At 35.2% G+C, this 13536-nt stretch overlaps 1 protein-coding gene across 1 annotated transcript in view; it reads left to right on the top strand.

Moving 5' to 3' along the window:
• LOC101675935 (butyrophilin subfamily 1 member A1-like) overlaps positions 1-13536 on the top strand; it is a 117065-nt gene that overhangs the window by 50945 nt on the left and 52584 nt on the right. Inside the window, exons 2-4 of the mRNA XM_045069238.1 lie at positions 913-1260; positions 5930-6211; positions 10380-10493. Of these exons, the coding sequence (XP_044925173.1) occupies positions 913-1260; positions 5930-6211; positions 10380-10493 (744 nt within the window). The remainder of the gene's footprint in view (positions 1-912; positions 1261-5929; positions 6212-10379; positions 10494-13536) is intronic.

The raw sequence follows: 13536 nt of genomic DNA, 5'->3' as shown, positions 1-13536 counted from the left end.
TTTAAACCAGGAAAAAATTATTTTTTTAAGATTTGTATTTAATCTATGGTTGTTCATTATGTGTATATCATTGTAAAACATTAGAAAATTTATGTTGTATACAGGGTCTTACACTTATTTTCTAAATTAGGAAAATATATAAATAGTCCATTTTTTAACAGAAAAACTGCATTTCTAAAGTTTCTCATTATATTTCATAATTAGTTATATAAGATTTGATAACATGTTTTAAAGCTTGGAAATGTTTGTTTGTTGCTTTTAGAATTCTCAGTTCATTTTCATCAGTAAGTATTTTTTTTAAAGATTTTGTATATTTATTTATTTGTCAGAGAGAGAGAGAGATTAAGAGAGAGAGAGAGCACACCAGCTGGCAGAGTGGCAGGCAGAGGTGGAGAGAGAAGCAAGCTTCCTGCAGAACTGGATCCCAGGACTCTGGGATAAGGACCTTAGCTGATGGCAGCAGCTTAACTGACTGAGCCACACACGTGTCCCCGTCATTAAGCATTTAAGGAGAATTTACTATTCACTCAATTTATTAATCACTGACCCAATAAATAATTATTGACTGATTCAATATTCCCATTTTTAAATGAAAATAATAATTTATATCACATAGAGTGAATATAAAGCATAAAGAATGAGATTGATATAATTCCAACCATAGGCAAAGGGAAAACCCAATTAAGTTTTTATTAAGATTATATGACTATTGTACATTGACATCATGTCCTCTACTATCTGGCTACACTTAAAGTGTATTGTGTATCCTTATTTTAGATCTGTTCATTAAATGGCTTACTGTCATATAGTTTACTGTCAGTTAGCCTGGTTTACTTGGTAACTGATCAGATGGTCACAATGATGCCTGTCACAGTCTCAGTGATGATCCATTGTTTTTGAAATTATTTCCAGGACAATTCTATGTGATAGGACCCAGAGCACCAGTCATTGGCTTGGTTGGGGAAGAGGCTGTGTTGTCCTGCCAGCTCAGCCCATCAATGGATGCTCAGAACATGGAAGTGAAATGGTACCGTAATGATCCTTTTGGCCTGGTGCATCATTATAGTACTTCCCAGGTTGACATGGAGCAGCAGATGCCAGAATACCAAGGGAGAACAGAGTTCCTGAAGGAGAATATTACCAAAGGGCATGTTGCCTTAAGGATACGTCCCATCCAACTTTCAGATGGAGGGGAGTATGCATGTTTCTTTGAAAGCTCCACATATTACAATGATGCAACATTCCAAGTGTTGGTCACAGGTAAGTTTCTGCAAATTAAAACTCATACACAATTATTATTATTATTATTATTAGTGCTATTGTTATTTATTTTTGATCAGGACTCTAAAGTATCCTTTAGATGGTTAAAGTTGGCTAAATCTATACATACACTATGATGGAATATCAAGAAATTTAAATAAGTAAAATCATTCTAATCAGTCCATCCCAGCATTCTTTGGCTCTAGTAAAAATATATTTTCATCTTTTCTATGCCAACATCTTTACTTTGAAGGAAAGAAAGAACAGGGGTTATAGTAGGTATGATCTCAGAAGATTCAGTCCCAGAAATGTATCTTAGTCTCTATTCAGAAACACAGAATGAACTAAACAGAGGCAGAAAGAATCTCACCAGCCTGCTATCAAGCTAGGTTTTTTGAACCTTGCTGCTGCCCATTCTGATAATAGTCCAATCAAATGTAGTGTTTCTGACTCCCAGTATGACATCCATATTTATTCAGATCCTTTCATAATTTGTCCCCTTAGATCTCACTCCTCTCAGATATTTTCCAAACAAACAAGACAAAATAAAACAAAACAATGTAACTGTACTGCCAGAATGAAAGTTAAGCATTCCAATTCAATCATGCAATGAGCGATAATCAGCATTTTCTCTATAAACATTGTGAGACCTTATATTGAGCTCAGATGATAAGTTTCTCTATCCTCTCCTTTATAATGGACATTATGAGACATAAACCCAATCCATCAGATGGAGGCAATAATATTGCCTTCTTCCCAAAGACTGGGAAATTTTTCTCCTCCTCCCTTACCTGTTTCTAAATATTCCTACCTCCTATTTAGTAAAAATTCTGATTATGAACTAAGTAGCCATAATCCATATTTACATACTAAAGGGTGGATGCTTATATAATTTTCATAAATTAAAAGAAGTTGTTGTGAAGAGATTTCCTTGCAAGTTTTAAACACCTTTTTGAGTCAGAGTTTTTTGTTACCAGACACTTTGATTCACACATCCCCTAATAGTTTTTCTGCAGAGTAAAGGAGCAAATAGTTGCCTCCTTCTGTGATTCCTTCCTGGGTTTAGAGTAAATCTGCATCTTTAGGTAAGTAGACTGGGATTCCTCAGTGGAAGTCTCTATTGCATGCAAATGAGTGTCACTCCCATGGAGGCATTTAGCCAGGCACTAGGAATGAATGAGATCAATTATGTTTACCTATTCACTGAGTTTTGCCTTTAGAGCAGGGATCAGTCACTCTACTGTGGTAACTTCCAAAGCAATCCAGGTGTTAGACATCCACTTCATGAATTCCTACAGACATTTCCTAAACCTTAGGTAAACCCATATTAGGAGGTCTGAATTAGAGAGCCAATTGTTACTGTTGCTTCTTGAATAAACAACATGCCACTTCTCAAGATCATATCAATTTTATCTCAGACTTGTTATTTGTACAGTTATCCTATCACTAAATAGAAAACAACTTTCCAGTAGTCTTCCATTTTACCCCAGTTTCTTTAGAAGAATGCATTTCCTATCTTGAAGTTATTACCACTCAACTCTGGCATTGTGTTTCAGAATGAGTTTGTCATTAGCTGCAAAAATTGTCAGTTGACACACATCCTAGAATTTACTTTACAATCTCCTATATCTTATAAATGAGGTTATCTGATACATCACTTTGTTGATTTTTCCAAATCATATGGAAGGGAAGTTGTATTTGCTACCCAAGCACAATTTTTTTTTAATATAATTTTTTATTTTTTATAAACATATATTTTTATCCCTAGGGGTACAGGTCTGTGAATCACCAGGTTTACACACTTCACAGCACTCACCAATTTTTTTTAAATAAAACTAAGATATGTATATACGTACTGTATAGAATCTAATATAACAATAAAATTTTTAAAAAAGTAAAGATAAAAATAAACAAAAAATTCAGACATAAAAATAAATAAATAAAACTAAGATAAATCCTATGGTGATCTTAATTTGTACTATGGATATATATTACAAAAAAAATAGTGATAAATTCCACCCACCTATTTTACTAGGCCTAGAACATCCAAAGAAATTTTAACTAAACTTAACAAAAAATATCTCCTAAAAGCTAAGAAAGAAAATTGAAAGTTCTGATATAAGATGACATAACCTTATAATGATGATAAACACTATAGGTTTTCTCTCCTTGCCATGGTCATAAGACAATGAAAATCCAAGAGATTCAAAATGGGTAAAGAATGGTATTTAAGTCAGCCTGTGCTGTGTCAGAAGCCATCCTGGCCTCACGTATGCCAGTCAGAAACCCACATTAGTAAGAGAACCATGGTGACTTGATTTCCTCTCTTATTAGCTAACTTCAGCCCCTCAGTCTTGACTTGATAACTCAAGTTACATCACGAATGGCTAAGGCAACATTTGGAATACATGTTTCAATCCTCTAAAAATATCCATTCCCTCACCCATATTTCCCACTGCTATTTTTAATTGAGGCTTAACCCACACAATGCATTTTACCAACAGACCACAAATTTAAAGAGGTAAAGAGAATGGTATAACTTGAAGTACAACATTACTTTTCTCTCTCCAAAAAATCAGATACTAATGAAACATTTATTGTGTTTCTACCAAAAAATAAAAAAATAGTTATTGAATTTTGTCTTCAGAAAATCCCCACCCATAATTGCATTTCTCTTCAAGTCCTAGAAGGTAGCCTGAATATGTGAAATGTAATGTGATGGCCTTTCAAATGTAAAGATCCTGGAAAATGAAAAACATAATTTCTTTGTATTCTTAATTGATATACTCTTTAAGGTGAATAATATTTATTACAACCCAGTAAGCAGTTTAATAGAGTAATTTTTATACCCATTACATGGGTTGAGACAATTTTTATCGTCATTTCACAAACAGGGAATGGAGGTATAGAGAGGTTGGTCCATTGGTGTTGCCAGCCAGTACAAATGTAACTTTTGAATCTAGAACTTATCCTCATAATCATGATTCTCCATTGATTCTCAAAGCTATTATATTCTGAAAATACTGTTTATCAGTACCAGCACTGGGAGACACCACTGTGCCAATGAAGTCATCCTTGGTGTAACATGTTATTTACTAACTCCTGGTGATTTGTCAGGGTCTGGCCTTCCATGCAGTATCAGATAACATTAGATCATTCTCTTTCACCAACTTAATAGAAGGACTGCCATAACAAATTACTGTAAATAAGATGGCCCAAAACAACAGAAGTGTACCTTCTCACAATTCTGGAGGACAAAGTCCACAATCAAGATATCATCAGCATTATGGTCTCAGGGAAGCATCTGAGAAGAATGATTCCTTGCCTCTTCCAGGTTCTTGTAGCCCCAGGCATGACTTGTCTTATGCTGGAATCTCTACATTCTCTGCTGCAAACTTCACAGGGCCATTTTCCTGTGTCTCTGTGTCCAAATTTCTTTCTTATATAGACCACATTTACTTTGGATTATAAGCCACCCCAATCCTGGATAAATTCCTCTTTACTAATTACTTGTACAAAATGGTATCCAAATAAGTGCCAGGTATTGAAGGTTAGAACTAGAACATATCCTTTCAGAAGACACATTTCAACTCACAATAGGGCTAATTTGATCCCAGTAAATTTGATCTTTGTTGTTTTTGTTGTTACCACTGTATCAGTTACTCTACATAATACTGTGTGGAATGCTGCACTAATATCCACTGAACTACAGAAGACAGTAGCTTAAACCAGAGCTTCTTTATTCTGTGATAAAAGCACAAAGGAGCACAGAATCAGAAGAGTTGGCTAGACACTGTGCGATTCGCACATTTCTTATCAGGATGTTTTCGCCACATCCATACAATCCACTGTTGAAGATGACTCACACTCTGAATTCTCCAGCCCTTGAGAAGGGAGAAAAAATGTAGAAAAGGAGTATCTCTTTACTTTGAGGGAAAGCATATACATCATTTTCATTTGAAACACACCATTGATATCTCAAAGTCACTTCTAATTTTAAGTCTGGAGTGTTGGAACATGCATTCTTAACCAGGGCTGATATATACACAGTTAAAATTTATATTGTTTCCCAAAGGGTTCTATCCAAAATGGTGGCTACTAACCATGTGTTAAATTGAAATTTAAATGTTTTTGATATACATTTGATTGATGTAAATATAAAATTCAGTTCCTAACAATATTTCAGGTACGTAGTAGTTACCTGTATCTAGTTTATCTGGACCACATTGATGTCAGTAACATTCCCAACATTATAAGTTCTTATAAAAAAAATAACATCTTTAGAATTAGACATTAATAGATATTTGAGAATGACTAGTAACTTGCCTCAGAAAACCACCAACTAATGTGTGCCTTTAGCTTTGAGGTTCCAAGTGATTTGATGGATGTTTTTCTTCCCAACTTTAAGAATCATCGAATAAAATTACTCAGTGATGTTTCAAAGTAGGGGAGGTAAAAAGTAAACAATTTAGGCATGCTGGGCATTTGGGTACTTTATTAAATGTTGATACAGCTGGTTTCTTTTTTTCCAAAATTTTCTGTGACTAGTTTATTTTCTTAACTCCACTTTTATAAATAAGAAAATTGAGTTTCATAGAAGTTAGTTAAAATGTAAAATGGCAAGAAAACATTTGGAGATGTGTAATTTCTCTGTCTTTGGCTATTCTAGTCTCGGGTAGGGCCCCTCATATCCACATTGAACCTGGAAATAAAAAGGACTTTAAAGTGACCTGCATGTCCACGGGGTGGTATCCAGAGCCTGAGGTTCAATGGAGGAACCATCAAGGACTGCATCTGGCACCAGGCTCTGAGACAAAGACAATGGAAGGAAGTGGATTGTTTCATGTGGAATCATCTCTCACAGTGGACAAAAGTTCAAGAGCAGATGTGTCCTGTGTTGTAAGGAACACAATACTCAATGTTGAGAAGGAAGTGCATGTTTCCTTGGCAGGTCAGTTATCATTAGCAATATCATTACTAATTAAGATTTATTTTTTATCATTATGTTAGTCACCATACAGTACGTCATTAGTTTTTGATGTAGTGTTTCATGATTCATTGTTTGTGTATAACACCCAGTGTTCCATGCAGTCTGTGCCCTCCTTAATAGGGATCACCAGGCTCACCCATCCCCCCACTCCCCTCCATTCTAAACTCCTCAGTTTGTTTTCTGGAGTCCTTGGTTTTTCATGGTTCATCTCCCCATCTTGTTCCCCCCTTCATTTTTCCCTTCCTCTCCTAATGTCCTTCATGCCATTCCTTATATGCTGCAAATAAGGGAAATCATATGATAATTGACTTTCTCTGCTTGACTTATTTCACTTAGCATAATCTCCTCTAGTCCCATCCATGTCAGTGCAAATGGTGGATACTCATCCTTTCTGATGGTTGAAGAATATTCCATTGTGTGTATGGACCATTCTTTATTCATTCATCTGCTGAAGGGCATCTTGGCTCCTTCCACAGTGTGGCCATTGTGGACATTGCTGCTATGAACGTCAGGGTGCATATGGCCCTCCTTTTCACTATATCTGTATCATTGGGATAATTAAGATCTTGCTGACAAAGATCCATGACTGACACACCAAGAAGAATATTCTAGTTTATCCATTTGTGATTCTTAATGTGGAAGACTTGTAAAAATTCACATTTGGTCTTGTTTTGTATTCCTTTTTATGTTAGAAATGTCATTGTTCTACTTTATAAAAATAAATATATGAGTTAACAAAGGCATTAAAAGTGAGAAAAAGAATTTTGAGGAATATTTCAAAGTTCCTCCTAAATGTCTGATCCCACTGTCTAGGGAAAGCTACTTTTCACTACTTGGTGTTTTCTCCCATCTGTCAAATAGAACTTGAATTCTGGCAGAGCCATTTACTAGCTTCATGATCTTGGGTAACTATTGAGCTCTCTGTGCTCAGTTTCCATCTGTTATATATGGGTAATATTACTGTCTACCTCATGAATTTTTTACAGTAACAAAAATAATATCACAGGCAAAGAAGAGCTCAGACTTCTGCCTGTTCTTTATACCTACCAAAAGTGATCTTTCAAAGAAAGAGATTGTCCAAACTATCTCACTACTTACTGTATATGCAAATACCTTTATTTGAAGTATTTCACCCTATCAACAGCAACCCCGTCTCTCTCTCGTCCTTCCTATTTCTTCAGCTTCATTTTTCATCTCTGTCTTCCATGTCTCTAATTCTCCATATCCCACATAATTCTCTGAACATATTCAAACATGCAATACCCCTTGTAGCTTGTCATTGACACATTTGCTCTGCTTTTCTGTAACTGAGAGTTTCCTTCTCGTCCCTCAATACTTTATCTTATCTTCCCATGAAATGGTCATCAACTTTTCTGTGTTCAGTGACCTCTTTACTCATACATTTTTGTGATTATATGTTTCATTATTTCCCCAGATAGAATAATAAACTCCTGAGGACATTTCACCATATTTCTATTATGTTTCCATTTCTTAGAAAAATACTGAGCCATAATATGGTTTCCTACAGTAGATAAATATTTGTTTCACCTCCTATCAACAAGCAAAGTGTCATTTCTTTTTTTATTGTTTTCTTACTATTTTTAATTTAATTTTATTTTTCCAGTGTTCTAAGATTCATTGTTTATGCACTACACCCAGTGCTCCATGCAATACGTGCCCTCTATAATGCTTTTAGTTTGGGAAGTCACATTATTTTAAGATAATAAAGAAAATGAAGGACTGATATCTAAGATTTATAAAGAACTCCTCAAACTCAACACTCAAAAGACAGATAATCACGCCAAAAAATGGGCAGAGGCCATGAAGAGACACATTCAAAGAAGACATACAAATGGCTAATAGACACATGAGAAAATGTTTATCATCATTAGCCATCAGGGAGATTCAAATCAAAAGTACATTGAGAGGAGGCAGCTGGGTGGCTCAGTGGGTTAAGCCTCTCCCTTTGGCTCAGTTCAGGATCTCAGGGTCCTGAGATCAAGCCCCACATCAGGCTGTCTGCTCGGTGGGGACCCTGCTTCCCCCTCTCTTTCTGCCTGCCTCTCTGCCTACTTGTGATCTCTCTCTCTCTCTCTCTCTCTCTGTCAAATAAATAAATAAAATCTTTAAAAAAAAGCACATTGAGATACCACCTTACACCAGTTACAATGGCCATAACTACAGTAAACAATACGTGTTGGGGAGGATGTGGATTAAGGGGAACCCTCTTCCACTGTTTGTGGGAAGGCAAGTTGGTGCAGCCACTTTGGAGAGCAGTGTGGAGGTTGCTTAAGAAATTAAATATAGAGCTGCCCTATGACTCTGCAATTGCACTACTGGTTATTTATCCCAAAGATAGAGATGTAGTGAAAAGAAGGGCCATCTGTACCCCAATGTCTATAGCAACAATGACAACAATTGCCAAACTGTGGAAAGAGCCAAGATGACCTACAACAGACAAAGGATAAAGAAGACATGGTCCATATATACAATGGAGTACTATGCCTCCACCAGAAAGATCAATACCCAACTTTTGTATCAACATGGACAGGACTGGAGGATATTATGCTGAGAGAAATAAGTCAATTATCCTATGGTTTTTACTTACTTGTGGAGCATAATAAATAATATGGTGGACATTAGGACAAGGAAAGGAAAAGAGAATGGGGGAAAATGGAGGGGAGATGAACCATGAGAGACTGTGGACCCTGAGAAACAGAGGTTTTGGAAGGGAGGGGTTAGGGGGATGGGTAAGTCTGGTGGTGGGTACTAAGGAAAGCATGTATTGCATGGAACACTGGGTGTGGTGTATAAAAAATGAACCTTGAAACACTGAAAAAATAAAATAAAATTTAAAGAAATAAAAAATTAAATTTAAAAAAAAAGCACACACACACAAACACAGATAATGAGGAAGAGAACTTGAGTTTGGGAATGTGAAAAAAGCAAACACACATACAAAATAGAGGATTTTTGTTCAACAACTTTAGTATTACAAAGAATAGAGGAATTTAGGAGTTTCTTACTGAGATTTTTATACCGAAGAAATGAGTTGAAACATATAATAAGGTATTATGAGTTGGGACAATATTATAATGCTCTTGAAAGTCTGAATGTAGGAGATACATTTTTTTATATTTTAATATACTAATGGGTTTGAGATCACCAAATAAAAATTCTAGAGACATCTTGTTGAAATCTTAAATGAGGGTAGTCTCTGAAGGAATGTGTCCTTGACACCTCTTTTAAAATAAGTATTCATTAGAAAAATAAGAAAACGATAGTTTTTAATTTACTGATTAAAGTTGCCAGTTGGCAGATATCCTATAAGAAACCTTAAATTGAATTAAACATTTGTCTCTAAAACCTAGACTGTGAATCCCATTTGGCTTATTATCCAAGATGTCACAGTTTCTCCTTTAATCTTTAGAGAAGCTCCACATGCCTCTCATTCATTGACATATTTTCAAGATCACATATATATTTATGTAGAAAATAATTGGATAGAAAGAACACATGACAAAGACAGTTTGGGGAACCAAAGGTGAAAAATTGGAAACAAATATGAAAAGAAATACCTTATTGCATTTGTAGGTTTTTATTAATTATGACAGAATTATTTGTTACATAGAGTAATATTAATGTTGCTAAATCTTGATTGTAGGTACATAGATGTCTGAAGCATTACTTGTATGTTTTCAATGTATTAAAACATTATGATTTATAAAATAAAATTTCTGCATCTCCATACATTAGGAACAACAAAGGGAATGGAAGCCACTTTAGCATTCCTGAATTCTGTAGAATTCCAGGGAAGGATAGGTGAGGCTTAGAATCTGGGGGTGCCTGGGTGGCTTGGTGGTTAAGTATCTGTCTTCAGCTCAGGTCATGATCCCAGTGTCCTGGGATTGAAACCTGCGTTAGGCTCCTTGCTCCCACTCTCTCTGCTTCTATTCTCTTTCTCACTGCGTTGCTGTCACATAAATAAATAAAATCTTTAGGGAAAAAAAAAAAGAATCTGTGTCATTTCTAGCAATGTCTCCTAAAAGAAAACTCTTGGGATCTGTTCACAGAAGCCAAGTCACTGTTACCAAGCTAGATACTTAATGAGACAATCTCTATTTTTCAGATTCCTTATTTCTTGAGGACTTTACCTGGATAGTGTGGTTGGTTGTTCTCCTGGTTCTCCTGGTCATCAGTGTAACCATCTGTGTTCTATTTCTGCGTGTTAGAAAAGCCAAAGGTAAATGAAACAACAAGAACAACAACAAACAACTCAAAGGAACCCAAGACAACAACAGCAAAAACTGTGGAGATTGGGTTCATTTGTGGAAGAAGTTCATTGTAATATTAACACCAAATTCATAATTGGTTTGTAGGGGGCCTTTAGCATTTCAAATTGGGAACAAGAAAAACTAATCAGAAAAAATATGTAAGTACATATTCAAAACTCTGAGCGTTTTTCAGAAAATAGAGGTTGTCTGGTTAAGGTCAATTATTTTCACGTAGTTTTGGGATCTAGATGAGGTTCAGTGGAGTGGAATCTAGAGACAAAGACCAAGAAAGAATTCTTGAAACATCTTTGGTGCAAAATGGTGGTTTATTAAAGCACAGGAGCAAGACCCATGGGCAGAAAAAGCTGCTTCTCTGGGGTTTGTGAGGTGTGGCTGATTATATCTCATGGGATTTGGGGAGTTAAGGAAAAAGAGTGGTCTAAAAGAACTTTCATGTATTAAAGAAGACACACAGGATACTGGTATTTTGCCATTTGTTAAGGTTGTTTTTCCTTTAAGTAAGGCATTAATAGTAAGATAGTTGGGAAATTCTTGCAAGAATGTCACACTCCTCCTATCATACATCCTTGTCAATGAACTTTAGGCTTAGAAGAAATTCAACTTTATTTACATTTTGCTCTGCCTCAGCCTCCCTCAATTTTATGGAGGATGATATTAGGGTTTCAGGAATGGAGTTATGGACCTCTGAAAGTTAGGCTATTGATAAGAAAGCTTTTTCCTTGTAAATAACTGGGACATTTGTAGACTTAGAGAGACTCAGGTCTTTCAGGATTGTGATCTCTACCAATTAAATGTTTGGTTTTTTTTTTTTCTCTAGGACAGCCTGGAGTGCCTAAGGAATATCACATATATCTCATAGGGGGAAGTGTGGGGTGTCAGCTTCTGCCTTGTCCTCAGCTAGCCTTCTGCTTCTTATCAATTTCATCAAGAAAAAAATGCACTTCATTTCTGATCTACACTTAAATTTGAGGGTTTAGAAACCAGATCATATCTCTGTTTGATTATGTGCTTGTTTATGTATCCAGAGGTAATACAATTCTCTGTGACATCATTTGTTAATTGAAGTTAGTTTTGCATCAGGATGGCATTTTCTGGTTTCAGAATGCATGTGTTCTTTCATGTATTTGGGGGGAATGTAATCTAGAGCAGTATTCAGAACATTTCTTCATGAGCATAAGCAAGAAGACATTAAGAAGTTAAAGTTTTTACTAAGGCCATGACTCCCCATGATGGCCTTTCTCTGCAGGGGGTGAAATGTCTCATAGAAAGCCTGTTTCTCTGTCCTTTAAATTGATAATTTTTATCTAAGCAGGACTGACTACCATAGCCTGTGACACTTCCGTGCCTCACTTTTCAATGTGTCTGATGAGATCTTTAAGCAAATGCTCTCCTTGGAACTAATAGAAGTATTCTAGAGGCATTACATTAGTTATTCCTATAGAGCTAAGATGTATATTGTTCTTCATTGATTGAATTTCCAGTATCTTAAGCATTACCTTCCTCCCAACTTTACCTCAATTTGTGTTGAAAAGAATCAGGACAGTAATCAAAGGTAAAACAAAACAAGGAAACAAACAGTAATAGCAACTATAAAAATTCCCAGAGTGTGAAGAGATGTATAGTGGGGTGTTAAAGTTCTACTCACATCACCTACCAGTTCACACAAATGATTATACTTCATATCCCTAAATTAATGTACAATGTAGACTTTTCTCAAAATGTCCAATACTGAGGACATCTGTGTGGCTTAGTGGGTTAAGCCTCTGCCTTTGGCTCTAGTCTGATCTCAGAATCCAGGGATGGAGCCTGCAACAGGCTCTCTGCTCAGCAGGGAGTCTGCTTCTCTCTCTCTCTTTCTCTCTCCCTGCCTCTCTGCCTACTTGTGGTTTCTGTCTCTGTCAAATAAATAAATACAATCTTAAAAAAATGTCCAATATTGTTTACTCGGTCAATATGAAAAAAAAATTTTTTTTTTTTTAAAACCATTTGAAACACATTTTTCAAGGTAGAAAAAGAGGATTTATTAACTAGAGGGTCATAAATCAAAACTTAAGGACATTATTGGGTATTCTTTGAAAAAATTGACTAAGTGGCTAATTATTTGAAAGATTTACATAATTTACAACTCAGCTGTCATTGCTTATTATCAATACACTAATTCAGTCAATAATTGCTTTGTTTAATCAAAAAGATTAAAACAAATTTTAATTTGAAAAATAATTGCTGATTATACTAGAATTAAAATGAAAAACAATAAAAAGTATAGTTGACGAACAATATATTACTTTCAGGTATACAACATAGTGATTCAATAAACTCCATACATTATGCTTGGTTCACAAAGTGTAGCTATCATCTTTCACTATGCAATTATTCTAATACCAGAGATTATATTCTCTATGTTGCATCTATCATCCACATGATTTATTCATTTCATAGTGGGAAGCCTGTACCTCCCACTTCCTTTCACCCTTTCACCCCCAATCCCTGCAACCACCAGTGTGTTCACTGTATTTATGGATCTGGTTCCATTTTATTTATTTTGTTTTTTAACATTCTGCATAAAAGTGCAACCATAGGCTTTGTTTTGTCTGACATCTCACTTATCTTAACATCCTCTAAGCTCATCCATGTTGTTGCAAATATCAAGATCACATTCTTTCTCTGGCTGAATAAATACAAAACCATTGTCATATATATACATATATATGTATATGTATATATTTGTGAGACAGATATCTAGATATTAGATATCTATCTCATATCTATGTATATAGATATATCTATATATAGATGATACAGATCTATATATATAAGATACATAGATATAGATATAGATCTATGTATAAAAACATAGATAAATATATAGATATCTAGATAACTATCTCACATATAGATATCTATATAACTCACATAACTAGATATACATATAGATATAGATATAGATATCTATGTATCTATCTCACATATTATTTGTTCTTTCATCTGTGA

The sequence above is a fragment of the Mustela putorius genome, unplaced genomic scaffold (genome assembly GCF_011764305.1).
Source record: "Mustela putorius furo isolate JIRA1106 unplaced genomic scaffold, ASM1176430v1.1 tig00003914_pilon_pilon_pilon, whole genome shotgun sequence".
Classification (NCBI taxonomy): domain Eukaryota; kingdom Metazoa; phylum Chordata; class Mammalia; order Carnivora; family Mustelidae; genus Mustela; species Mustela putorius.
Note: the sequence above shows the minus strand (reverse complement) of the source record. Positions and strands in the feature narration are given on the sequence as shown.